Source organism: Eurytemora carolleeae, unplaced genomic scaffold, assembly GCF_000591075.1.
Source record: "Eurytemora carolleeae unplaced genomic scaffold, Eaff_2.0 scaffold646, whole genome shotgun sequence".
Taxonomy (NCBI): Eukaryota; Metazoa; Arthropoda; class Copepoda; order Calanoida; family Temoridae; genus Eurytemora; species Eurytemora carolleeae.
Window position 1 is genome coordinate 67714 of NW_019396532.1, and position 26969 is coordinate 94682.

General features: G+C 35.3%; 3 protein-coding genes across 8 annotated transcripts; all 3 read left to right on the forward strand.

The window, feature by feature from the left end:
* The first annotated feature begins 539 nt into the window (after nucleotides 1-539).
* Nucleotides 540-14230, forward strand: LOC111704970 (neurofilament heavy polypeptide). 2 transcript variants are annotated; one of them, XM_023477377.1, is made up of 14 exons: nucleotides 540-634; nucleotides 1182-1644; nucleotides 2003-2147; nucleotides 3367-4347; nucleotides 4635-4755; nucleotides 5411-5468; nucleotides 5878-5934; nucleotides 6886-6948; nucleotides 7290-7404; nucleotides 7739-7833; nucleotides 9114-9204; nucleotides 12016-12045; nucleotides 12745-13752; nucleotides 14101-14230. In XM_023477377.1, the coding sequence occupies exons 1-13, from the start codon at nucleotides 598-600 to the stop codon at nucleotides 13339-13341; spliced, it is 2853 nt and encodes a 950-aa protein (XP_023333145.1). In that variant the 5' UTR covers nucleotides 540-597; the 3' UTR covers nucleotides 13342-13752; nucleotides 14101-14230. The 2 variants fall into 2 exon arrangements, with proteins under 2 accessions (XP_023333145.1, XP_023333146.1); XM_023477378.1 differs by having other exon boundaries at nucleotides 12745-13740.
* Nucleotides 14219-16723, forward strand: LOC111704972 (dual specificity protein phosphatase MPK-4). The gene is made up of 6 exons (XM_023477380.1): nucleotides 14219-14302; nucleotides 14673-14818; nucleotides 15093-15176; nucleotides 15540-15615; nucleotides 16061-16126; nucleotides 16251-16723. The coding sequence occupies exons 1-6, from the start codon at nucleotides 14296-14298 to the stop codon at nucleotides 16682-16684; spliced, it is 813 nt and encodes a 270-aa protein (XP_023333148.1). The 5' UTR covers nucleotides 14219-14295; the 3' UTR covers nucleotides 16685-16723.
* A 2865-nt stretch (nucleotides 16724-19588) lies between these two features.
* On the forward strand, nucleotides 19589-26914 carry LOC111704968 (flocculation protein FLO11). 5 transcript variants are annotated; one of them, XM_023477375.1, is made up of 9 exons: nucleotides 19589-20035; nucleotides 20492-20583; nucleotides 20934-21072; nucleotides 21216-21374; nucleotides 22709-24447; nucleotides 24770-24846; nucleotides 25415-25506; nucleotides 25648-26221; nucleotides 26261-26914. In XM_023477375.1, exons 2-9 carry the CDS (start codon nucleotides 20495-20497, stop codon nucleotides 26809-26811), a joined length of 3420 nt encoding a protein of 1139 aa, XP_023333143.1. In that variant the 5' UTR covers nucleotides 19589-20035; nucleotides 20492-20494; the 3' UTR covers nucleotides 26812-26914. The 5 variants fall into 5 exon arrangements, with proteins under 5 accessions (XP_023333143.1, XP_023333139.1, XP_023333141.1 ...); XM_023477371.1 differs by having other exon boundaries at nucleotides 25648-26914; XM_023477373.1 differs by having other exon boundaries at nucleotides 24770-24834; nucleotides 25648-26914.
* The last annotated feature ends 55 nt before the right edge of the window (nucleotides 26915-26969 follow it).

A 26969-nucleotide genomic window follows, 5' to 3' on the forward strand; every position in this document is an offset into this window, starting at 1 on the left:
GAACCAAAAATGAAGGCGGGCCCCCCCCCCCCCTACATCAAATGTGCCAACTCCACCATCCCCTTTTTTAACACTTCACTTTCAACGTCAAATGATTTAAATACTGTAATAAGCTTTTGCATAAGTTAGATCATGATCCGGATTAAATTTTTTTTTTTTAAAAATTTAGAAAACTTTAGAGTTCCGATTTTATGCATAAAATAAAACTTATTTGCTACGCCAGAACTTGGTACAGAAACCGGAAACTATTAGTTATAAGAGGGCTTAATCTGTATTTCATTGATCTAGTTTGCAGCATGGTTAATGATTTCCGAAAAGAATTAAATGAATTTGTAGCATCATAAAAGTTATGGATTAGTATCATCTGAAAGTATACCAATACTCAAGCTTCAATTTCTCATTGTACTTTTTGTAAATAGCCTCAGGCTTTGGAGAAGAAGAAGTAAACTTGAGAACTGTGGTTTGCTGCTCCTTGACAATTAATGCGTTTTTCCTAAACCTTCAATCTTAAATTTGATATCTGTAAAACTGTTAAGTTTTCTTGTTTTAGTGTCCGGGGCACTTGCAAACATATCTGCAATAACACTGCCTGGAAATATGAGCCATTTTCTCAATCCTTCTCATTTCAAGCCAGGTATTGTTTAATCCATAGATTTACTTTTATTTAGCCATGACTCGAATCTTGCGATTTTGACCATTAATCCTTTAACTTTGGACATTTGATCTTCTCACCTCGACCTTATGAGCTGTCCAGCTTCTAACCTTGACCTTTAGACCTTGTAAACCTTGTTCTTTTAAAACAAGTATTTTGATCCTGCCTTTTGGACGTTTTTATTCTGATAACCTTGATCTTTTGACCTTAAACCTTGCTCTAGTAATCTTATTCTTTTACATTGACATCTTACATTGACATCTTACATTGACATCTTACATTGACATCTTACATTGACATCTTACATTGACATCTTACATTGACATCTTACATTGACCTTTTACCCTTGATATTTACCCTTGAACTTTTACCCTTGAACTTTATACCTTGAACTTTCTACCTTAATATATTTTCATCTAAAACCTTTTTACCTATTAACCCTGAATTTTTACCTTATGGCCCAAACCTTATTACCTATTGACCTTGATCTTTTCACCTTTCACCCCTGACCATATACCTTTTGTTCTAGCCGCCAATTCATCTCTGGTGCCGCTGGTCCCAGAGACGAGTAAGAATGTATCTCAGGATGAATTAATAGAAGCTGAGGAGAGTTCTAGAACTGAACGACGAGCTCGGAGCCGTGGTGTCAGGGTAAACCAGAATTCATCAACTCAGAAACAAAGAACGGATGTTGTTATGGCCAAGGTTGGACCTGAACCTGTCCCAAATCCTCTTGAACGAACCATGTCAATTCTTGACTTTACTCAACTAAGAGCTAAAAACTATACAAGTGTTTCTGTTGTCAATAAGAAGAAAAATTACAACTGTGAGTTTTGTGATTTTATGACACCTCAGTTTAATATGTTAAAGATACACTTGAAGAAAACCCATTTAGAAAATGCAAATAAAAATGTTCCTGATCATACGGTAAGTAAGAAGAGCGGGAATAGTGAAGATTCTTTGCTGAAAGTGACGAGCAAATCGAACGAAAGGTAAATTTTGTTTGTAAACCTAGCTTGAACTTTCGAACTCCTTAACCTTCATCATACATATATGATATTTAAATATTTATTTAATTAAAGTATTACATAGATTAATTGACATTGGCCGGGGGTTGATGACATTCAGACTCAATATATTAGTAAAAAATTAATAAGTTCAATTTTGAGAAGAAAGGGTTTTATGTTAGACATAGACAGAATATAACCTAATTGTAATAACTATGAATTATGCAAAATGTTTGAATCCGAATTCTGGAGTGGATATCTTCATTACAAACCAAAAAATGAGTTATTGATCTACTTTAATACTGCAGGTTTATATTCAAACTAAAAAAGTTCTTTATTTTAGGGTTCGAGCTGCGTCAGATTCTCCTGTCAAAGATAAAAGAAAAGCTACCAAGAGTATTTTAAAAACCAGTTTACTTGCTTCTCAACCACCTAGGCAACCTGACCAGTCCCCGATGAAAGCATTAAGGGGTAGAGCTAAAAACAAGGTATTAATATTATTTTGAAGCTTCAGAGCATCTTGATCTGAAATTCAGAATCTAAACTGTCATACATTCCAAAGTATTTTGTATTTATCAATGCTTAGGATCCATTTTATTTTGATGCGGATCTAAAGAACATTTATTCCATGTTCCTGCAAGTTTTGTAACAATAGGTTTAGGAGGTCTTACATTTAGTGTACATCTTGATACATTTTTAAACCGTCTTCTCTTGTAATCAGTTCTAAGGATTATTTGTATCCGGATCATGGACCCGCCCTGAAAAGAAGGCCAGGAAAATTTCCTCTATATTTTTTATTTTTTCGCAAACTTATATTCTAGAATTTAATAAACAATTAAGTGATTAGGACGTTTTTGATAATCTCTCTGTAGCAAAGGGATGAAATTTGTATTTTGAGAGCACAAGTTTAATTAGCTGGTTTTGGATTATTGCTTCTTGGATACGCAACCAGATCCTAAGCATTGCAGCGTAATTGTTGAATTGCGCCCATCTTTTATTTCGATAGTGAACATTTTCTCTTTGTATACATTGTTTAAAAAAAAACATAAAAAGTTCGCGGATTTTATAAAAAAAAATCGATTTTTAAAATTTAACTAAAATTGAATTTTGTTGGAGGCTAATTTTGGAAATTTTTGATCATCCTTTCCGGAGTCCGCGATTTAAAAAATTCGGGGTAATACGGCTCGGGTCTAAGCTGTCGTTGGACCTTATTTACGGCTTGAGCTTTCGGATTAAAGCTGCATCTTATTTTCCAAAGAGTTGAATTCAAAAAAACCGGTTTAATATTCTATTTGGCGAATTTTCATGGTAGGAATTGGCGCATTCCCAGTTTTTATGAGAACAAGACGCAACATTGAGCCTTATTCTCCACTAAAACCAATCAAGGTCGGTTTTATTTTCATTGGGCCTAACTCCTTAAGTCGAGCCGAAGATCTTGCAGCTGTCAATCACGTGACACAAGCTGTCGTTAGAGTTGGGTCGAAGATTGGGTCTTAAAGTCGGGTTTAAGGAATTACGACTCGAGCCGAAGTTTTTAAATCGCGGGCTCTGGGGTCATATGAGGTCTCACACAATATTTGGTTCAGCCGTTTTGACATTTATTGGATTTCGATTGTACCGATTTTTAATTAGATTTTAGCACGCGACTTACATTTTTTTAAATGGCGCTACTTTCCATAACCTCAAACCTAAACATCTTTTGTTTAGATTTCTCCTATAGTAAGAGATACAGAGAAGCCGTTGAACCCGGGTATAATGAGTAAAGCTAAGAGTTCTGAACGCACCCTGAACACCGGTGCCAGGAAAAATTCTTCGGAAGGAAAGGATAAGACGAGTAAGACCAGACAGAGGAGTAAAACTAAGAGTTCTGAACGAACATTGAACACCAGTTCCAAGAGGAAGTCGCAGGAAGGGTTGCGAGTATCGTTGGGCAGGAACAAAGAAGGAAAGAAAACCATGAACAAGTCTCAAGAGAAATCCGTTTCATCGAGTAATAAGAGTAAAGATAGAGGAATGTCAACTGGTAGAAATATGTCTAATGGTAGAAGTAGAAGCACAGATCAGAACCGTGGAAGTAGTGCTAAGTGTACATCTCTAACCAAGGAAAGGAATACCTCCCAAAGTAAAAGCAAAGATCGTAATTCTGACCAGAAAAACATTGAACCTCAGAAAAGAAAGTCTCTAGAAACGCTGGTCCAAGCCAAGAAAACAAAATCAAAATCTCCCAAAAGACCAATCAAAGAACCCGTTCTTGGCTTTGATGAGAAATATTTTCAAATTACGGAGAAACAGGTGATTTGTTTGGTGTGTCCAGGTGTTAGTAAAATGCCTCATAAAAATGGAGTAAGACACATGAATACCGAAAAGCATAAGAAAAACGTCCAGATCAGCAACAAGGAACCAGAACAGGAAACACCGAGTTCAAAGAAGAAAACGGATAACAATATATCCCAGTTTGGAAGATTGAGAAAGAACAGAAGCTCCTGGATTGACATGAGTAGTGATTCGCCGAGTTTCCAAACTCCGGTTCCCGTCAAGAAAAAGAAACCTAACACCAAGAAAAAAACTACTGATATGAAGAAAACTAGCCAAGATGAAACCATTATTAAAGAACCGGAGAAAGTTCGACGTTTGGTGAAAAATCCTTTCAAAACTTTAAGCAGTAAAGAAGCCCTTAAATTATCCAAGGTTTGTAAACTTCCTTTTTAGTACATTTTCAAACGGATTTTAGTGGAATTGAATTTTTTGCACTGTATCATTAAGTGGGTTTTCTAAAAAAAAAATGTTCCCTAGAAAACTATTGAAGCTTATGGGAATTTAGTGTGGGGTGTACTTAAATAAATATAAAAAAATTGATCCGATCTAACCCAGGTTTCATTTTTGATTTAGTAAAGTCATCTTGAATTTAAAATATGGAAGTATGACGTCACTAGAAGTCTGATATGATTTGATCCGAGCTATCCTGAATAATTTAGAGTTCAGCTTCTGTACCGGTTAGTGAGCTAAGTGTAAACCCTAGAACTGTAAAGGAAAGGATGAAGAACCATGAGATTATTTCACAGATAAATAAAGATCATCAGGATGATTTGTTCCAAGGTAACAATTTTCAATCATTTGTTTTATATAGTTATCTTTTCATTATAAGAGGAATACGTCCAAAGAGAAAGAAATATAATGGGGTACCGTATGAAAAGAATGAAATCATATGGTGGGTCGGTTCCAAAGAAAAGAAAAAATTTCGAAAATTTCATCCTCTTTTTCACGTGATGTTATGCTCAGATGATGACTGTTTACACTTTTTGTTTATTTATTAATTTAGTTTATATTTTGAAACTTGAATCCGGATTCCGTGCACTGTCATTTACTTAGCTGAAAAAAAAGAAGAAAAAGAATCAATATATTTCGTCTGCCCGTCTGCTAGACTCTCTATTGAAATGAGAAATGGTTTAAGAATCCCTGATTTCTAGAGATCTACTAATGAATTATCCTGACTTGTCTGCATTTTTCCTAAAATATTTTTAATTGCTGACCCAAGCTCAAGTTTTGGTATGAAACATGTTTCCACTCCAGCTGCTCAATGCTGATTTGAAAGTGTGCTTGGTAAACTTTTCAAACAAAAATTTTTGAATTTAGTCAAACTGGATAAAATCTTGAAGATTTAAAAAAAAAATTTCAATAAAGATACAAAGTGGAAATTGTCACAGATTGAATAAAGATTAACTGTCAAGGCCAATATACTTTTTTATCTCAGGGGCACCTGATCTTTGTAATCTTCTGAATGATGACGCATCTGATGGAAGTGAGATAAGGTTTGTTAACTAGTTTTTATAATTCAACATGAAGCAAGTTTCATATCTGTTCCTTTATTTTCTTTTCTCCGTCCTTCTTCCCTTTTAAAATTATTTTTATGAATGTTATGTATTTTTTACAGTATAAAAGTGTGCAGGGGATTTTCTTAAAAAATCTTTTCAACCTCTTTTTTAATTTTTTTCCCCCAAGTTTAAGGAATTTTTAAGGTTTTAGTTTTTGAATTGGAGAAAGAAAACCTGAACCCGTCTCATACAAACCCATATAACTCAATTTCAAAAATCAATCAACCCTCGCCCCCCCCCCCACTCCCCGCCGTTTGGAATAGTTCAAAATATATACCCCTGTCCAGTGTACATGTGGGGGGAGGCTTATTTTATGTGAACTTTTTAATTCTGTAATTGTGTTTAGTGTTGTCTCTGCAAGAACCCCTCTGGAAAAATATCAATCTAACAGGATTCCTAAAGAGTTAGTCTCTTTTTTGCATATAGACTTATATTAACTACAGATTTACCTTCAAAGGATGAGACTTCAAGGACGACTGTACGGAAAATGGTCTGCATCATTTAACCATTTTTGGTTCGCTGCAGCTTCAAACTTGTTTCACTCTTAATTATTAAATTATAAATATTGTTTACTTTTTATTCTTTTCTGTTTAAATTTTTATTTAAGGGGAAGGATCAAATCTAATTCTCAGATCTTTATATTTGAAAAATTTCAAGCAGGTCTTAAAGAATCATCCTTTGGTGGCTAACCTTCAAATAGTATTGAATATAAAGGGTCGACCCGGTCCCCAAGATTGTTTTTTATATTTTGAATGTGTTTGTCTGGTAGATAAGACAGATTTTTAGTTCAAAAAATTACCTCAGTGCAGCCAATTTGTATTCATCCCAAAAATGTCTTTGGTTTGGGTTATTCAGCCAACATTTCTTCCTGTATAATGAATACAATAACCTCTATGTATACAAACGCCGCGTGGCGCGTACTTGTAATAGGTCTTTGTATACGCCACAGAAAGAAAGGTAGATATTAGCTCTAAACAAAGACATTATTGGGATTGCAAAAATATTTGCTACATTGAGGTAATTCTTTATAATTAAAAGTTTATTTATTTTGGTATACCAAAACACCAAACTTAAATTAAAAAAACGACTTATGAAAATCTCTTTCCCAAATGGAGTACTGTCTGTTAAGGTATATTGAATAATCATATGATGGGGCGGACTGGGTCGACCCCTCCTCCATTGTATTTCATTCTCCTTGGTAACTTTGTATTTGAAAAATTAATCTCATGATTATTGGCAAGCATGTATTTAAATGTATTGTACATTGAACATCTGTGTACACATTTATAAATCAGCATTGCTAACATTTGAATATTTAATCAAGATTATTTTTTATCAATTAATATATATTAAGTGGTGAAAATAAGACCCCGAATCTACTGGTAGAGAGTAGTCCTGATTCCCCAGTCAAAAACACGTAAGTAATATTTTTTTTGGAATTAACTGAGATAATGTTCGGATCTCGACCTAAACTAATACTAGATATACCTCAATAGAGATACAGTCGGGAAGATCTTACTTCATTTAACGGGCTCTGGAGACAGCCAAATTTCATAATTATGGCCTGATATGCCAGAATCTTAATACAGGCGCTCTGCACTGCTTTCCTTTTTTATGATAAATACTTTATCTACAATTCCCTCTATTTGCAAAAATTTACGAAATTTACATGAATTTTTTTTGTTCCAACAATAAATTAAATCCAGGTTAGATGAAGAGCTGAAAATTTAAAGATTAAAAATTAAAATTTATATTTAGGTTTAGCACACAAGCATTTATTCACAAGAAGATAGCAGAGAATAAGAAGAGTTTTGCTCGTGAGCTGAAGAGAAAGAAGTTTGTATCAAATCTCTCTACAGAATTTGTTACTCAGGTTATCATATTTTAGGGTAAAATAATATATGTCACTCCAATCTAGACATAGGAAACGGTCAAATTTATGCGAATTATTTTTACTACTTTGAAGTAAAAGTTTTACGTCCCAAGGATGAGAGAGAGAGAGAGAAAATTGTTGCACTTTTTAATTTAGTTTCTTTTTGTTTTATTCAACTTTTTTACCAATGAATTGTTTTGCTTATAATCATGCAAGTTTTAAGGTAACATGAAATTTTCTTTATAGAACATGACGTCATGTTCATATTCTTTGAAGATCGAGATTTAACTAGGTGTTCAAAAAAATCTAGTCAAATATATCTTTTATTTATTAGGCCGCGAAGCAGCGTAAGATTGACGCAAGCTGTCGTATTATTGAAACTTTGACGCAGATGTCGGACGATAACGAAGATTCTGACGCGGAAGATTGGTGGGTTAATTGATTTATTCTTTCACCAATATAAAAAACTAATAAAAATTATTGCGTATTAATTTTCCAAAATTCTCGGGGGAAGCATTTGTGGAAAAGTTTGAAATTTTACTCGATCTTACGAGCATCTAAAAAAATTTAGATCGAAATGTTTGTTTACATTTTGCTGTGATGTGAAAGGACAGTTCAAACTGTCAGAGGTGTCCGGGTCGTTCTCCAGGGTAGGAGCTCACTTTCTCCAGGCTACAAGGAGTAGGTTGAGAAGGAGGTTTGCTGACTTGGCGGTCGCAGGAGTTCTCCAGCTAGAGAGGAGTAAGTCTTCTTTTTTCACTCTCCCCTAGCCCAAGGAGTGGTTCAAACTTCAGCCCCATGTAAATGATGGACCGTTTTATGGGTGTGCTTAACAGTTGAATGGCTGGTGTCATGTGTCTTGGATACAGAATACCTAGGCCTGACGGCTCAGTCTGCAAATGGTGCCTCTTTTGCTAGGCTAGAGGGGTGGCTGTATTGGTAGCATTGACTCGTGTGATCTTGGAGTGCCCCACGGTTAGCGACGAGGGAGGAGTCGCTGGGGTTTGTGACTTCGCTCCAGGTTCTGTAGAGCTGCGCCAATGATCTTTAAGGAGTTTGTGGGTAGTGACAATGTTGCCTCTGAAATGCTGGGAGATTGTGCCAAGTCCTTGTCCGTCATGCCGGAGTCGGACCTTTAATCTCCTTATGACCTATCCTTCGTTTTCAAAGGTACAATAATTTCCACCGGCGGTACCTTCTTGGCCCTCTAGATTGTGTAGGGTGCAGTCGTCAGCTGGCTAGGGGCCCTGCGGAACGAAAGGGGAAATAGATCCTACCTTCCGATGGCATGTGGATTCCACATATGCATCGGTTTGTTTTTTAGCTCAACTTAGTTAGTTAACGATAAAACTGGTCATGATACTTCACAGTAAAATGCAAACAACTCCTTCCTCCTCTCCTTCATCCCACACTTGCTTGATCTTCAGAAACCTTTATTTTGCGTTAAAACTGTTTATTTCCTCAAGAAAAATGACAACCTCTGTTTAAAAAAATAAATATTTTAAAAGTCGCGAGTTTTTGAGGAAAACGAATTCATCGTTCTTGTATATGCATAACTTTTAAGCGCATCGTTTAAAATATTTTTTATAATTATTGTTATTCTCGTCTAATGTGTTATTTGAAATTTTAAGTTTTGCACTAAAAATAAACAAATCGTATTCATTTTAAAATTCGATGAAGAACTGAAGAGAAAAGACCACTTGAATTAGGTTTCCTGACGACGCCAATTGCGGGATTTCTCATCTCTCCGCGCAGGGATCATTCCTCAACTCCATTCGTTCCAGACAGCAGAAAAACCAGGAAAAGAAATATCGATCAAATTATTGTTTTTTTTCATCGAATTTATTTTACAGATTTTGAACCTCTAAATCTTATGTTTGAATGTTAAAACTTGAGTATCACAAATTTTAGTTGTATATATATAGTATGGAAATAAGATACTTCTCTCTGTCAAATTTGAAACCTTTCTCTGAACTTTTTAAACTTTATCGCATGCTTTTAATGGTAGATGCTGTAAAAAGATGTTTTTAGCGGTTTATAATTAAAGCTAGCTTTTAATATACACTTCTTGTGCTGGTTGCGTGTCCACAATGGGCGATTATAAATGGTTAAAAGACTGAAACCCAACTCAAACTTATCAATCTTGCAGATTTCGTGTCTTCGTCCACGCGTCTTGGTGACATGGCCTGCCCCTCCCTTTCCCACCCCTGTTGATATATCTTTATTCTGGGGAATGAGCTGTGTACAATCTAGAACATTTTTCACGTTTTTTTGCCTAATTTTGCCCATTTTTTCTTGATAAATGTGAATTCCAAGTCCAGATCACTGTCCAGCCAATTATTTCTATCTACCTTTCTGCCAAAATTTTCAGTAGGATTGTTTTTCCGAATTTATGTTTATTTTTGACATCTTATTGACATTTTTGGGGCCCACATTGCTGCCCGCTGAAAGAGCCTAAGCATGTTTTTTCTTCTGCCGAATCTTGCTAGATTTATTACCCCAGTTTTAGAAACTAAATATAAATCTTCCCTCCATTAAGAAATCGTATTTTGGGAAAAATTATTTCTTAAAAGAAAAGTTTTCTCCGCTTTCTCTGCCAACTTTGACGGCGTGTAGTTTTTGCCCCTATTGTTACTGAATTTAAACGGGGAATGCAGACAGGCCGGGATTTTTAGAAATGTTTTAAATCGCCGGTCATCATACCTCCTACATCATCACATACAGACATGCATATTTGGCGACTTATTTTTAAATCTCCCTGTAGTTGGTTTAAGATTTCAGGTATCCTATACACCACCCTGTATGATCCTGGTTTTGATAAAAGTCTCCCAAATGTTCACATGGGGACACAAAAGCACAATGTACCAAGTTTGCACATGCTGGTGTATTGTATAAGTTCCGCGCTTTACTCGATATCAGATATATATCAGGGATACAAATATATCACAAAAATAAAAAATTAAATTTCAAAAATTGTTAGAAACTTCTCAACTTTTTAATTTCATAATTAAAATTTTTAGTAGATTTTGGGTAGGTCGGTCTTATTATTCAATCAGTTCACAATAGGTTTCCCGGATTTTTGAGCCTGCTGCCCCATTGTTTTTACACCCGGAATAAAATTGTTTGCCCAGCAGTGTTTACGAGTATCAAAACATAGATTAAAGAGTTGTAAAGCTTCCGATAGTTGACTCTTGGAGTAGAAACCATCTATCTATTTTTCTAACTATCTATATCTATCTATCTATCTATCTATTTTATCTACCTATCTTTCTTTCTATATCTTTCTATATTTATCTATTTAGCTATTAATCTATCGTTCTATTTATCTACATCTATTTATTTATCTATCTATCTATCTATCTATTTTATCTACCTATCTTTCTTTCTATATCTTTCTATATTTATCTATTTAGCTATTAATCTATCGTTCTATTTATCTACATCTATTTATTTATCTATCTATCTATCTATCTATATTTATCTATCTTTGTTTATCTTTCTATCTATCTTCTAGCCATAGCTCTCTACCCCCAGGCTAGATAGTAACAATAGGATAGTAATAACCTAATCTTTTCTTATAATATGATAATCTTATGAGGAAAAAAACATTACATTAGACACTTTCATCAAACTGCCGAGTCTCAAATCATACTGCCCGACTGCCTACTTTATTAATTTTTTTTCAGTTCATCTTCATTTCAAACCAAGTTTGGTGAGATTTTGCAAATCTCGGCATACTTGTAATAGTATGGTCAGAGCTTTTCAGTCTGAGTCACCATATCTCGCATAGTTCGAGATGATGAAGTGAAACCACAATCAAAACCAAAAAAAAGATAAAAACTTATCATTGAAATATTAGTGTCACACTTTCAATGGTGTGTTAGCATACTAATGAAAACAAACCAGTAAATCTTGCTTCATGAATAAAAGACAAAGATCTTCATCAGTTTATGTCGAACTGATTCTTACTAGATAACCTGCTTTTATCTCCTCTTTTTGGAAGATTTAGGATCTAATATCCAGAAAATGATTTCTTCTATAAATAAAGACACGATATTGTTCAGTAGATTAAGACAACCCACTATTATACCTTCTCCCCATCTTAAAAAAACTCAGGGCACATTTAACATGCTGTATCTAAATGTAGTATCAACTTAAAAAACGAGAAAAATCATTAGAAATTGGTAAACAAACAAACTAAACTAAGGAAACAATCAAACCACATGCATTACTTTCAAATTAAGAACCAATTTTTACTTCTAAAATGTTTTTTTTTTTAGATTTTAACATTAGAAAAATATAAAAACAGTGGTAGTCAGAACAAGAGTATAAAACTTATTTGCAACCTTTCATAATGTGAACTGTTCCAACTTGAAATAGTCGGATTTCACCAGAATTATTTTTTAATATAATTCCTTGAGTATGTGGCCATGGAACCTCACAAATAAGATATAATAACAATCTTATGAGGAGAAAAAAAAATGTAATAATGGAAATTCTTAAACGAGATGAAATAATCTTGATGTATTCTTTTGGAATGGTCAGAAAATGTTAATTTCCACTCTTCTGTCAGGAGTAAGGTTAAGATTTAAATTGATATTTCTGAATTAGGGTATATCAATACTTCAAAAAACGAAAAAGGTAATTGAGCATGAAAAGGTAAGTGGGCATGTTTTACTAAAGTAAAAAAAGGAAGTTTGCATGTTTTAATATAACAGAAAAAGGTAAGTGAGCATGTTGTTTTTAAGTTAAAAAGGTAAGTTTGCATGTATTAATGTAAAAGAAAAGGTGAGTTTGCCCTGTTCATGTTGTCAGTAATAAATAATTAAGTTAATATCAATATTGATCTAAACTGAAAATATCAATATAAGGAGCGTGTAAGAAAGAATATTCTTCAACTAGTGTAAGAATTTCCATTCTTTAATGCTTGGAACGTGTAAGAATATACATTCTTTCACGCTCTGACCGTGTAAGAATATACATTCTTACACGGTCTGAGCGTTAAAGAATGAAAATTCTACACCTACAGTGTAAGAATAAGCATTCCTAAACGCAAGGAAGCGAACAATATTAAAATTGTTCCTCCTGAACCGTGTAATAATGGGAATTCTTACACGATAGGTTTACTACTACGGAACCGAACAGATATGATATAATACCAATTCTATCTATCTATCATAACTATCCGTCTTCTTTTGTTATCTGTTACCGTTTCTATCATCTTTAATATAACAGGGGGGGGGGGGGGGAAACAAGTGTTTTTACAAGCCTCATGTACAACAATTTTATGTTACATTTATTTGTTTAAATCGATTTAACTAATTTTATTTTTATTTTCAGGGTGAACATCATCGACCTCCCTCCTCCCTCTCCAGCTACGATCCCGGCCACCTTGACGAGGCCCGATCCCCCGGACAAAACTCTGGGGGCGGAACCCCCCGCCTCTCCCTACCTCCAGGGCGAGACGACCTCTCAGAGGCCGGAGACGCGAGCAATGCAAGTGTAGGATCCGGAGACGGATCAGGGTGTGACGACGACGACCCCACCGGGAAAAGCAAAAATAGCAAAAAACGCGGCATTTTTCCCAAAGTTGCGACAAATATCCTGCGCGCCTGGCTGTTCCAACATCTGACCAATCCGTACCCTTCGGAGGATCAGAAGAAACAGCTGGCGGTCGACACAGGACTATCCATACTTCAAGTTAATAACTGGTTTGTCAATGCACGTCGACGAATCGTTCAACCCATGATTGATCAGTCGAATCGAGCCGGTCCCTCCGGCTACCCCTCCCCTGACCCCACCGCCATGGGCTACATGGGGATGGACAGTCACACCGCCGCGGCGATGATGGCGGGTACTGCTAGACCTGGGGAAAGTCCCTATGGACTATCCTTATCATGCATACAACGCCTATGGACATCTTTAGTGAAATTTTAGACAACAAATTAAGTGCAATTCTCTCCTTGCACTCTTGTGATATTGAAGTAAAATATTAAGACTGCTCTACACTATCCATTGCTCGATCGATTGATCGATTGAAGAAAAATCGCTGCACCGACGGCTTAAAGCTGGGTGCAGCTACCTAGTCCTTAGAGCAGCTACGCACTCATGCGTCACTTACGCCCGGCCTAATGCGTAGGAGGACGCTATTTGACATTATGTATTCATATTATTCATAATTTTGGATTCAATTGCAATTTTTTTCCTTTCACGTTGTTTTGGCTGACTACCGAAGATTGATAAACGCACGTTATGAGAAAGAATTGCGTAGTTCATCCTAGCTTATCTTTCACTTCATTGTAAATTTAGTTTCTTTAAAATTATAACCGTGTTATTGTACTGATGCTTGTAATCAGTGCTTAGGATCCATTAATTTTTGATCCGGATCCGGATCCTGGATACGCACTGGTAAAAAAATGGATCCGGATCCAGGTCATTTCTAAAAGATTTACTGAATTTTTATTTCAAAAAAAAATTTTCAAATTTTTTGTTTAATTTTTATAATCTCTCTTCTTTTCAAAAGTTCAGATTTGGGTTTTAGGAGTAAAAAAGTTTTTTTTTCAGTTTTTGGTTGATATTTTTTCCCTTGGATCCGGATCCGTGGATCCGCATATTTTTGCGGATCCGGATCCAAGAAGCCAAAATCTTGCGGATCCAACGGATCCGGATCCAGATCCTAAGCACTGCTTGTAATAGTGCTTGCTGTAGATAAAATATTAATGATTGTTAATGTCCAGTAATTTTTTGACGTAAACTTAACAATTACTGCGTTCTGATTCCTCAGAACTTTACAAATTTGTATCTCATTCAGAATTTTTATTTCAGAGATAATGTCGTGAGTAAGGAATTCAGGAGATAGTAAATTTTTCCGAAACTCTTTGGCCTCGAAACATGTCCGGTAAAAATTCATATTTTTGTATAACTGAAAACTGTTTTTTTGTTCCCTCATTTTTTCTCTTACACTAAGTGGATACATACATATATAACTAAAACATACAGAGCGTCCCATTCAATATTGGATTTCTCCAAGATTTAACGCTGAATTACGCACATAATTCTTGAAAACTTAGTGTTTTGCATGTAAATTTTTGTATTAGGCTTATACAATATTTTAAAATGATTTATCATTTTTTTAGTTTCTGATACGTCCCAATAACATTAATTTAGAGCCATAAACGATCCGAATTTATGTGGTACCCCCCAATTTTTTTGCTTCCTGCTACCCCCATAAATACAACAAATAAAAATTTTATTTTTTTGTACTTCAGAGATAACTCCATTGATATATCTCGGGGGCCTGGATAGTGTAGAGCAGAATTTTTTATCAAAATATCAAGTAAAGCATGTTCTAACCCTGGACTCAGAATCTCCAGGTATACCAGAGATCTGGGGAGTTCGACATAAGTTCATTCAGGTACAACTTTCAAGTATTGCAGTCAATGAAACTTAAATGCTTAGAGTGTAAGCATGTATTTAGGAAACTTTCTTAGATTAATTGAAAATCAATGTAATAATCTTGTAATAGGGGTTTCCCAGTGATCTGGGTTACGATGTATTAAGCATCCCCCTCCTTTCAGTTGGAATATATCAAGAAACCATATTTCTTCACTTCGTACCTGACACCCATTGTCCCAGGTCCCTATTATCGATCTGAATCATGTTTTCAACCTGGTTCTCTTTGTATTTAGATAACGGACGAAGAGGACAGTTTGCTCCTCCCACTGCTTCCAGAGCTGACAAACTGGATTATATCTAACATTAATCTTCAACAGGTTAGATAATTCAGAGGCTGGGATTTAAATCAATTGGAAATATTTGTCAGACTCAGAGGTGGCTTATAAGAGGACGGGGAGGGGGGGACGTCCCCCTCCCCGGAAAACAAGTGGGAAGGGCCCCCCCCCCCACAATCTGGAGAAATTTTAAGTGCAAGAAGAAAGATTTGATTTTTAAGATTAGAATAGGGTCTGACAGATATGTTTTAAGATGTATAACTCCTTCGATCAGGTCAGGGCTTGGCGTGGGACGTAAACACTTGCATTGGTCAGAAACTCAAATAATTATCAAAACTCATTGTTCAAATATATTGGGAGCACTAGAGCACTTGACTAACATTAATATATTTGGATAATTTTTAGAGAACTTTGGTTCACTGTAGACATGGAGTGTCTAGGAGCGCTAGCATTGTTATTGCGTTACTTATGCGTACTTTAGGTAAAGGTTTTCTAGTGTTCTGTTATATCCAACCTTTATGGTTGTATAGAATTTTTTAAATCGTGTCTGATTGAAAATTAAAACAGAAGTTGTTCAAACTTATTATATATTAATACCCAAAAAAGTTGTTTAAAGAGAAGAAAAAGAAATTATTCTTAATTATTGCATTTCTGATTTATAATATAACAACAGTGGTGTATATCTTCTTGATAAATTATTCCTCCACCTTACAAAATCATTTTTTTCTAGTATTTCAGGAAGGTTTGAAAATCTAATTAAGTTTGTAATAATTTTGCGGATATGGGGGTTGGGGAAATTAAATGATTTCTAAGGTTTTTGGGGTAGCAAGTATCCAAATGAAGCTGAAAACTGACCAGTTTACGTAAAAAAATAAAATATATCCATGTGTTGTTTGTCATTAACTCCGGCCCCCGGGACTGTTTAGAGAAAGACCTCAACGCTGTGCTAGAGATGGTGGAAAAGAAAAGACCAGGTGTTCAACCTAACCCAGGTTCTTTTTCAAATATTTTTTAAAGCATATATTATACTGATAATTATCTATTAATTTTAAATTAAATGAAAATGTTTGTACACAAGACTTAATTAAACGTTGTAAATCTGTCTTTTTTCTTCAGGATTTCGAAAACAGTTGGAATTATGGTATTTGTTGAGATACAATTTAAATCCCGGAAATAGAAATTACAGACTATTCTTGCTGACACACAACGTTGTCGAATACATCCAAGTTTCACGATCTGATTCTGAGTTTGGATATAAATGCGGGAAATGTCGTGAGGTTCTCTTCTACTCCAATGACCTGGTTCCACATGATGATAATTGGTGGAAGATGTTAAGTGAGCCCTGTAGTTTGGGTCTAGTTGTTCTACCACTTGTATGGATGAAATCTAGTGAAAACGAACCCCGGCTAAACTGCTTTAAATGTAGAAACAAGTTGGGTTGTGTAGGACTACGGAGCCCTATATCATGTCCTTGTTCTGCTCGTATTTATCCCGGTTTTTTTGTAAACCCGTCAAGAGTTGATAAATACAAACTAAACCAAGCTTTATAACTTTAATATTTGATTGAACTAAACATGTGATAAATTTAATGATTAAGTTTTTACTCTTATTGTAACCTCCATTATGTATTCTTCATGTTAATAGATTCTAACAGAAGTCGGAGGGTCTCGAGGAGCAGGAGGAGGATCGGACTTTTCCCGTCCTGAACAGTTTGATGGTTAGCTTTGGATTCTGGAAATCTTCAATAATCTTAAGACAAGGAGATACTAAAAATAGAGCCACGGTAAATAAACTACGGTTTATGTCATGAGAAAAACGTTTAAAAAATAATACTTTATCCTTGTAAACTCCCTGTGTATAGTTTATTCTTTATTAAATATGATTTATATTTAAATGTTTGAAAGTGCTCTTAAATCATTTAGTTCCAATTTCAAATTTTCATTAGATTTTAAGTCTTCTCTTCGTAATTATCTTGCAATATTATTCTTGGTCTGATTAATCTACGAATAATTTAGTTTTCTTGAGAAGTCATTTTAAAATATTCCGTTAAGATTGGGTTTGATGGAATTGTCAGCTTAGGATCCATTTCATTTTGATGCTGATCAGGATCCGTCCTAAAAAATTGACCTTATCCGGGTCATAAACATTTCTTTAGAATTTGCAGTTTTAACCAAAATTAGAATTTTCAAATTAATTTTTATTTTTTCGCTTATTTTTATGCAAAGACTTGGTGTATGATTAAGAGATAAGGAAGGTTTTAGTAATATTTTGGACCGGATCCGAGGACCTGCATAGTTTTACAGATCAGGATCCAGTCAGCTAAATAGTGCGGATCTTATGCACTCAGTTTATCATCCTCAAAAAAGAGTCATGTCAGTCATAGACCTTAGTAAGGATTAAAATCCTAACTGATCCGAGATGAGGTTATTTACATCCTGAAATTAAATAGACATAGTCAGAAAAAGAATCTGGCAGTTAAAATTTATAGGCCAGATATCCATGCACGTGTTGTCGAAATTATTCTTAAGCAAGGTCGCTGAATTACTGCCGGTTCAAATTTGAATCAGTGATTCAAAGTTAAGGATTCTATGTGGTTAAGATTAGTACCGACTGTAAGTAGTTTAGCGACCTCTCCAATTTTATAATTTGGTCCCTGAAGACTTTTTTCGACGTGATTTTTAAGTTTTTCACAAGGGTGTAATGCAAGAAAAGTTAATTGCAGTTGGGTATACTCTGCGTACATATTGAAACCTGTTCTCTCTGGGCGGAATTTGTAAACAAGAATAGATGCATCAGTGCTCGTTTAGTATCAGAGGAGGATGAAAGCATTTAATTTTGATAATTAACATAATAGTTTCCTATGACAAGAATATATCATTGATTATTTATGTGAAAGATGGATCCGATGTCAGGCTTCGACATCCGTCTTGTGTTTACATTACCTCCCCAGTGACAGTACACTGCAGTACAGAACATGCGTACACTTCTGAAATAACTTTCCTTGCATTAAATTCTTTATTTTTTAAACCTCCCGTTTAATCTATGCATTCGAAGTTTTCAAAAGTGAGCTGGCATTAAAAAATTGGTGAATTAACACTGTACACTAACTAGTGTTAGGGAAAAGATTTAGACAAGCCAGCCATCGTTAGCTTAATATATATAACCAAGGGGGCAACTGAACTAATTTGTATTCTGGATCTGTTTGTTTCAAATTTCTTAAGGTCTAATTCAGTTCTTAAAGCTGTTAAGAATGCTATTAAAAACTTGGAGATCAAGAGCGGAATCTTTCTTAGATTTTCGAAAGATCTACCGTAGTAGATGCTAAACAGATCTAGGTGATGCAGTTCATTCTATATGGAACTTATACGGAAAAATCTTTCCTTGATTATTGTTACAAGTTTTTTGCATTTATCTGTTATAATTAACGATAAACTCCTAACCTAAAATTAATCTTTGTCTCAGGGAGGGTGTCTTCAGTCAATGAGCTGTATCTGTCTCCATCTTGACTAGTCCCTCTTAACTTCCGCTGAGGGGGGGTCACTGTAACCCTCCTCCGTCGTTTTTTGCGATAAATCATAAGCCATAATATTCATATTGCACAATTTCTGCAAAGAAATTTTGCGAACATTTTGGTACAGATCTTTAAAATGTTATTTGCACAAATTTGGTTTTTCTTGAATACACATTTAAGTTTTCAGATTTTGCAGATATTTTTGCATATTTGAATTTGCTGGGTTAAGGGCTATTTAAAATAGTTCGCGCACTTTTAGTTTTTACACTTTTTTGCTATAAAATCTTAATTTTTCCATAAATAATACATTTTTGCAAATTTGCAAAAAAAATTGCAAATTATGTCAGTGGAGCCCAAGGGTTTCCAAACATGGACTATATACATATGTAGATTTGTATCACAATAAGGAAATAAAGAGTGGTCACAATGACCCCCCCCCCAGTCTATTTTGAGTAAATCAGACGTCAGTCAGAATAGGGTTAAGCAGACATCAAATGACAGATATCTGCCACCCAAACCAGTTTTAACCAAAGACGTTGCTAAAAGTCTTCTGATAATTCAAGACGCTTTTTGCTTACTTCAAATTTCACTTGGAGTTTAATAATGTTGTCTTCTGGCCTTGATTGAAGAGCTAATTTCAAGGAAAAACAAGGAAATTATTATAGTTTTCCTATCTTGAAATTTCAAGTTTCTCATCGTGGGTTCTCAAGAGAGACTTGCCGATTTCATGCAACCAAGAGAAAGAACTTAATTTACAGAATTCGACACGTTTTGAACGTTTGCCAACTGGTATTTTGCCCAATATTGTTAGATAAATGTTTAAATGGTACCGTTGTGAATCGGACATGATCCGATTTTTTAATTGATGGTCACTTCAAATTACGTCTACAGTCCCTTTAGGCATTTTACTTTTTAAGTTTCTAAAGATGATTTTAAATTTAAGAATGTTGATTGTAAGTATCTGCCTGTCACTATGCTGGATGGACTGGAGGAGGAGGATGTTAATGAGGAGCCGGACCAAGCCATAATCTTCATGTCGCAGAGCAGCCATATGGAGTTGGAAGTAGAGGAAACTTGAGCAAGATCATATTTCCGTCGTTTTCTCTTAATGTTACGATTTTCCAGCTTTTGTGATTAACTGGAATAAATGTTATTCTTTATGCAACTTTAATTATATCATTTAGCTTATTTGATTCAAATTTTGTTTACAAAAAAATTTCCCTCGCATTTATTTTTACAAGAAGCTTCAATTTCTCGTTGTTAATAACCAAAAGAGAAACTCAAATTTTTATATTAAAATTTCAGAAGTTATTTTTAACAAAATTTTGTAACGAGGCCGGGTGAAAACAGTATTGCAGCCTGGAGTCTTAGAATTTCCAGAATTAGCTAGGTAATTCTTTTTAAGTGAAGCGTAAGACTGAGAAGAGNAAGATGGAACTAATAGCAAAATAATTTAAAACTTCTGATCTTGTAAATTGCATAAATAAAGGTTAACATGTTATAAATTTATACTAATGGTATTTTTTTCACGTTTAATATTTAAGTAATTTCAGACGCAAAGCTAAAGTTAAAGTTCAGAAGGGGGGGGGGGGCAACAACCAGAACGACGGTCTTTAATATTTGTGCAAATTTTGGTCCTTAACTTTTTAAAGGAAATGTGAATTGTCTCTGGTCTGTACAAAATAAATATCATTTTAATTTTAAATTTAAATCTTCACTTTTGAGGTGTAAATCTGAAATTTAGATTTAATCTTTTGAAGAAAATACTTTTTAACCATGGGAGAGAAGGAGGTTTCAAGACTCACCGCGTCGTAGCTTTGCAGCTTTACTATTTTCTTTAATTCAGGTCATGGAACCCCCCACCCCTCAGTGTGTAGGTCGTGAGTTTGTCCACCAGTACTATACCCAGCTCAACCAAGATCCTCTCAACCTTCACAGGTTAGAACTAAACCCACCCACCCCTCAGTGTGCAGGTCGTGAGTTTGTCCATCAGTACTATACCCAGCTCAACCAAGATCCTCTCAACCTTCACAGGTTAGAACTAAACCCACCCACCCCTCAGTGTGCAGGTCTTGAGTTTTTCCACCAGTACTATACCNGGGGGGGCTGATCATTAAGTGTGGGTTTGTTTATTGTCTACTTTTTAATTCTTTTATGTTTCATTTGGCAGTACTGTATGCCCAATAAAAATAAAAGTGATAGAATGGTGTATTGAAGAATCTGTTCTATTCTTTTAAAGGAAGTATTAAAATAATTATTAAAGGTTTAAAGAATTTATTTTTGTTGAGATTTTACAACGGACAGTCAAGTTTTGTTCACGGAGGCGTTGACAGTGGAACAGACGCAGAGGTTGTTCGTGGACAGCAGGAGATTCATCAGAAGATACTTCAGCTCAACTTCAAGGATTGTCATGCCAAGATCAGTAAGGTTTGTGCAGTTCATTCTTATTTTTATTGAAATTCAGATTACATTTCTCAATGAAAAATAATTCGTTTAGATGAAAGTTTAGCATTCAATTATGTTTTTGCCGCATTATCACTGAAGTATTTTATATGTTTTCCCCCGTTTAGGTTGACTGCCACAAGACACTGGCGGACGGAGTTGTGGTTCAGATCTCGGGGGAACTCTCTAACAATGGGCAACCCATGAGAAGGTTCGTCCAGACCTTGGTTCTGGCTCCTCAGTCTGCGAAAAAGTACTACATTCATAACGATATCTTCAGATATCAGGTAAAAGTCTTAAATATTTAGGGAAACTTTTATCATTAGAATTATAGAATATCATCTTAATTTTATTCTTTTCAACATAAAAACTTGTAAGATTTCACATATTGACTAAACAGTTAGCAGCGTTTACTGCGTACTTTCTTACATTGATAAACTATTCAAGAAATGTGGTTTTCTATTAATTATATTGATTATTTGGGAGGTTTGACTAAAACCTATGATCTTACCATAAGAAATAATAAGTTATCGGTGGTATAGGCCTTGTATACAGTTGCAATTTTTTCAGCTTTCTGGGCACCAAGAAAGTTTATGGGTTTAGACCAAACAAATTTCAAAATTAGTCATTTGCAATTTTTGTTAAGCATCAATTTTATCCTTTTAACTCAATACGATACTTTCATAAGGGAGCTTCAGTATTTCAGTAATTAACAGTGGTCTTTCCTTCATAAGCATATAATTACTTACAGATGTCTAAAGTGGGGCATGGCTCAAATTTAGTCGTATTGCTGGGCGCTTCGCAAATACAAAGTAAAAAAGAGTAATTTTATCGCAAATACAAAGTAAAAAAAGAGTACATTTATCGCAAATGCAAAGTAAGAAAGAATACATTTATCGCAAATGCAAAGTAAAAAAGAGTACATTTATCGCAAATACAAAGTAAAAAAGAGTACATCTATCGCAAATGCAAAGTAAAAAGAGTAATTTTATCGCAAATGCAAAGTAAAAAAGAGTACATTTATCGCAAATACAAAGTAAAAAAGAGTACATTTATCGCAAATACAAAGTAAAAAAGAGTACATTTATCGCAAATACAAAGTAAAAAAGAGTAATTTTATCGCAAATGCAAAGTAAAAAAAGTATATGTAAACAGACGGCAGGGCTGAAAAACCAGAAATGGGGAGGTCTTGAAACTGCAATCCACTACTGGAGTCTTAGACCTCTCTACATTTTATGATTTGATTTGATCCCCCCCCCCCCCTCCCCAGAAATATGTATTCATTTTAAAAAATATAACTAAAGGGAAGAAATACTTTAATATAAAATTTAGATAACTTTTATTAGATCCTATTGTCATTTTTCGTAACTATAAAGTTCATTAATTGCTTGAAAAACTTTTAATAAAAACCCAAATAATGAATGAACCAATTTAGCCCCCAAAAAAACACTGGGCTGGTTTTTTTAAAACCCAGGTTTTTTCTGGCTCTGCTGCGAATAAAAGCTAACATTTAAACTTTTAATTTGAATAAGTCAGGTAAAGAGTAGGTTTTGATAATATTAATTAGATTAGTGAAAATATTGAGTTAATTTTATCGAAATGATATATTTTCTCATTCAAGGATGAGGTTTTCTCGAATTGCAAGAACGAGGCGACGACAAGAATAACGACTGGCGAGGTTCGTCTCAAGGAACCTATTCAGAAGCAGATCATCGCAGCTGCCTCCGAACCTGTCGTGCTCGCTGTACCCGCTGCTCCCCAGCTTCATGAGCCGGTCAAGGAGGAAAAAGAATCTATTGACAAGAGAAATGAAGACGAGGTTAGAACGCGGGAAAAAATTCAAGTAAATGTATCTGAGGGAAAAAAGGAAAGAAAACATGAAATACGGATCAGAAAGGAAGATGGAACTAATAGCAAAGGTACGAGGAAAAGTTCTATGTCTTCTCTACCCAAACATTATACCTCTCATTTCTCATTCGATAGCACTAAACTCTCCAAACATACTGCGTCAACCCTGAATCCTACTCTGTTAACCCCTAAGCCAACTACCTCGACTCCGGAAACTACACCCCCAACTTCCAAACATACTTCTCTTATTACCGAAAATACCACTGCAATGCCAAGACCTACTACTTCAACCTTGAAACCTGCACCAACCACCGGAACTACCCCCGAACATACTCCACTAACCATAAAACCTACTCAAAGCATCGAATCCACCACCACAACCCCCATACCTACATATTCAGCCACAAAACGTAGTCCCCAACGCTCCAAGACTTCTGAGGGAAACAAGGAAAGAAAACATGAAATACGGATTAGTAAATTAGGAGTAACCATGAAAAAGAATGTTGTAAAGGAAATATTGAATATCTCTGAAGAATTAAAGGAAGATGGAACTGAAAGCGAAGGTAATAGGAAAAGTTCTATTTCTTCTCTACCCAAACATTATAAATCTCATTTCTCATTCGATAGCCCTAAACTCTCCAAACATACTGCGTCAACCCTGAATCCACCTTTGTTAACCCCTAAGCCAACTACCTCGACTCCGGAAACTACACCCCCAACTTCCAAACATACTTCTCTTATTACCGAAAATACCACTGCAATGCCCAGACCTACTACTTCTACCTTGAGACCTGCTCCAACCACCGAAACTACCCCCAAACCTACTCAAAGCATCGAATTTACCACCACAACCCCCAGACCTACTTATTCAGCCACAAAACGCAGTCCCCAACGCTCCAAGACTACTGGCATTCTTAACCGTACTTCTACAGTTTCCAATACTTTTAATTCTACTCCAAAACCTACTCCTCCAGTCTCCAATACTTCTAATTCTACTACAAAACCAAATCCTCCATTCTCCAATACTTCTAATTCTACTCCAAAACCTACTCCTCCAGTCTTCAATACTTCTAATTCTACTCCAGAACCTATTCCTCCAGTCTCCAATACTTCTAATTCTGCTCCAAAACCTACTCCTCTAGTCTCCAATACTTCTAATTCTACTCCAGAACCTACTCCTCCAGTCTCCAATACTTCTAATTCTACACCAAAAACTACTCCTCCAATCTCCAATACTTCTAATTCTACTCCTAAACCTACTCCTCCAGTCTCCAATACTTCTAATTCTACTCCTAAACCTACTCCTCCAGTCTCCAATACTTCTTATTCTACTCCTAAACCTACTCCTCCGACCGCCAAAACTATCACTTCAATATCTAAACTTATCACTTCAAATCCTAATCCTCCAGTTTCCAAGTCTTCTACTTTAACCCCAAAACATCGTAATCTAACTCCCAACCCTTCTTCTTCAAATCACGAACCTGTTCAGTCCATCTACAAAACTGCTACAAGGAAGAGATGTAATATAGTATTCTGTTTTTAGTCACTATGGAGGCAATATGACGACATGATGATTATTTAAAAATCCTTCAGAGAGTAGTAAATTAAAGTTTTCAAGCACTCATCTTTAAATTTTGCGGTTTTTTAACTTCTTTAAGTATGGTACTTCACTGCTTGAAAAAAAAATTTTGTCAATGATAATTAAGTGTTATGGAAATTTTATTAAGAATAAAGGAAGTAAATCGAACGAAAAAAAAAAACATTTTAAATTATTAACAGGAAGTATTATGGTTGAGTTGAAATCAAACTGCTTATAGTTAATACATACTTGTAGTAGGAGAAGAATCGGGAGAAAAAATATCAAACCATGCTTTGTCAAATTGCGGAAAATCAAACCAAGTAATAATTATGGTACACTTATATTTTACTTTCCAATTTATGTAGTTTCAGATTACTTTATTGGTTCAACATAAAATTATCTTGCATCCTTTTTTTCTTGGAAATTTCAAGCTAAACTTAGATTGTTATTAAATTCTAGCATAGAACTGTACCTGAGTTCCACTCATTGTTTTTTTACCTTTCCTTGCTCTTCTCTGCTTTGTCTCTTTCTTTTATAAGGTGCCTAGCAAATTTTATATTTTTGCTTTTTGATATATATTTTACCCCCTCAAGTACAGGGTTACCCACAAAGGATGAAACTTTAATGACTACCTAAAACTCTTTATATATTAGATCTGAGGTTTAAACTTTAGAGTCTGTCTTAGATTTTGTTTTTTATTGGTGTAATAAATTATTTGGCTAAAAGGTAGACAAGTCTCTATATACAGGGAACCTTAAATCTATGGAGGAAAAAAATAGATAAGTTCCGTACAGTCGTCTCTGAAGTCTCATCCTTCGTGAGTAACCCTGTAGCTATATTTTGCTATGTTTTTATGTCATGTGGATAATCATGGTGGGATATTTTTTTATCATTTTTTAGAGTCCGAAATCAAGAAGCAAATCAAGTCCAAGGTTACGAAAGTTGAGGAGGAAACCCCTAATATTTCTGAGAAAAAAGTGGATTCTAGAAAGGTATGGAGTAAATTACAGTGGATTAACATTATCAAAACAAAAAAGTTTGTGTTTTAATAAAGAATCATTAGTATTGAGTAGTTTATTTCGTTATTATCCATAAACTATTTTCTTCTAATTTTCATAATACGTTTTTTTCAGGAAATTCAGCCTACCTCGGTGGTTCGAATAACAAGTGGGAAGGAAAAAAGAAAAAGACACGAAGATAAAGTTGAAGATGTGGTTACAAGCAAGAAAGTATCTAATACTACCAAAAAGAAGTTAAAGTTTGGAGTATTGCCTTCATCTAAGGTTTATTTATCTTCTTTCTCCAACATAGCCCTGCCTTCTTCTCAAACCTGTCCTTACTCCGATCCAGTCCTCCGTACCTCTACAACCTCCTGCCGCTCTAATCCAGTCATGCCTACTTCTCCAACCTATTTTTACTCCGAACCAGTCCTGCCTACTTCACAACTCCAACTATACTCTGATCCAGTTTGGTCTACTACTCCAACCCATTCTTACTCGGAACCAGTTCTCCGTACTTCTCCAACCCATTCTTACTCCGAACTAGTCCTCCGTACTTCTCCAACCCATTCTTACTCCGAACCAGTCCCGCCTACTTCTCATCCCCAACCTTACTCTGATCCAGTCTTGTCTACAACTCCAACCCATCCTTACTCTGATCCAGTCATGCCTACTTCTACTACCAATCATTACTATGATTCAGTACTGCCTACTTCTCAAAACTATCTTTACTCCAAGCCAGTCCTGGCTACTTCTCCAACTTATCCTTACTCCGAACCAGTAGTGCCTACTTCTCCAACTTATCCTTACTCCGAACCAGTCTTGTCTAAAATTCCAACCCATCCTTACTCTGATCCAGTCATGCCTACTTCTCCGACCTATCCTTACTCTGATTCAGTACTGCCTACTTCTCAAAACTATCTTTACTCCAAGCCAGTCCTGGATACTTCTCCAACTTATCCTTACTCCGAACCAGTAGTGCCTACTTCTCCAACCTATCCTTACTCTGAACCAGTCTTGCCCACTTCCCCTACTTATCCGTACTCCGAGCCAGATTTACTCAGTTCTTTCATCCAATCATATTCAGAGTCAATTCCACAACCGTATCCGGCTTCAACTGTTTCCATCAAATCTCTGTCAGCTCCTGTCCTAAAAAGATCTGCTCAAACTCTTTCCTCATATCCTGGGGTTACTCCAGCAGTCCACGCATTGCCCATTATGGTAACTCAACCAAGCCCACTAAGATCCAAGAATGTAAAGAAAGTAAATGTTACCGAAAACATTGGAAAGAATCTATGATTGCTCGGAATAAACACTGTTTTTTACTGTCGTCTTCAGATTTTTTCTATGTACGATGAACCTTGTTATGTTTGTTCAATAGTAAATAGAAAATTATAATTTTCTTGGTTCTCATCATAAGAAAGCGTTGTTTATCGAGATTCCCTTTTCTAATATAT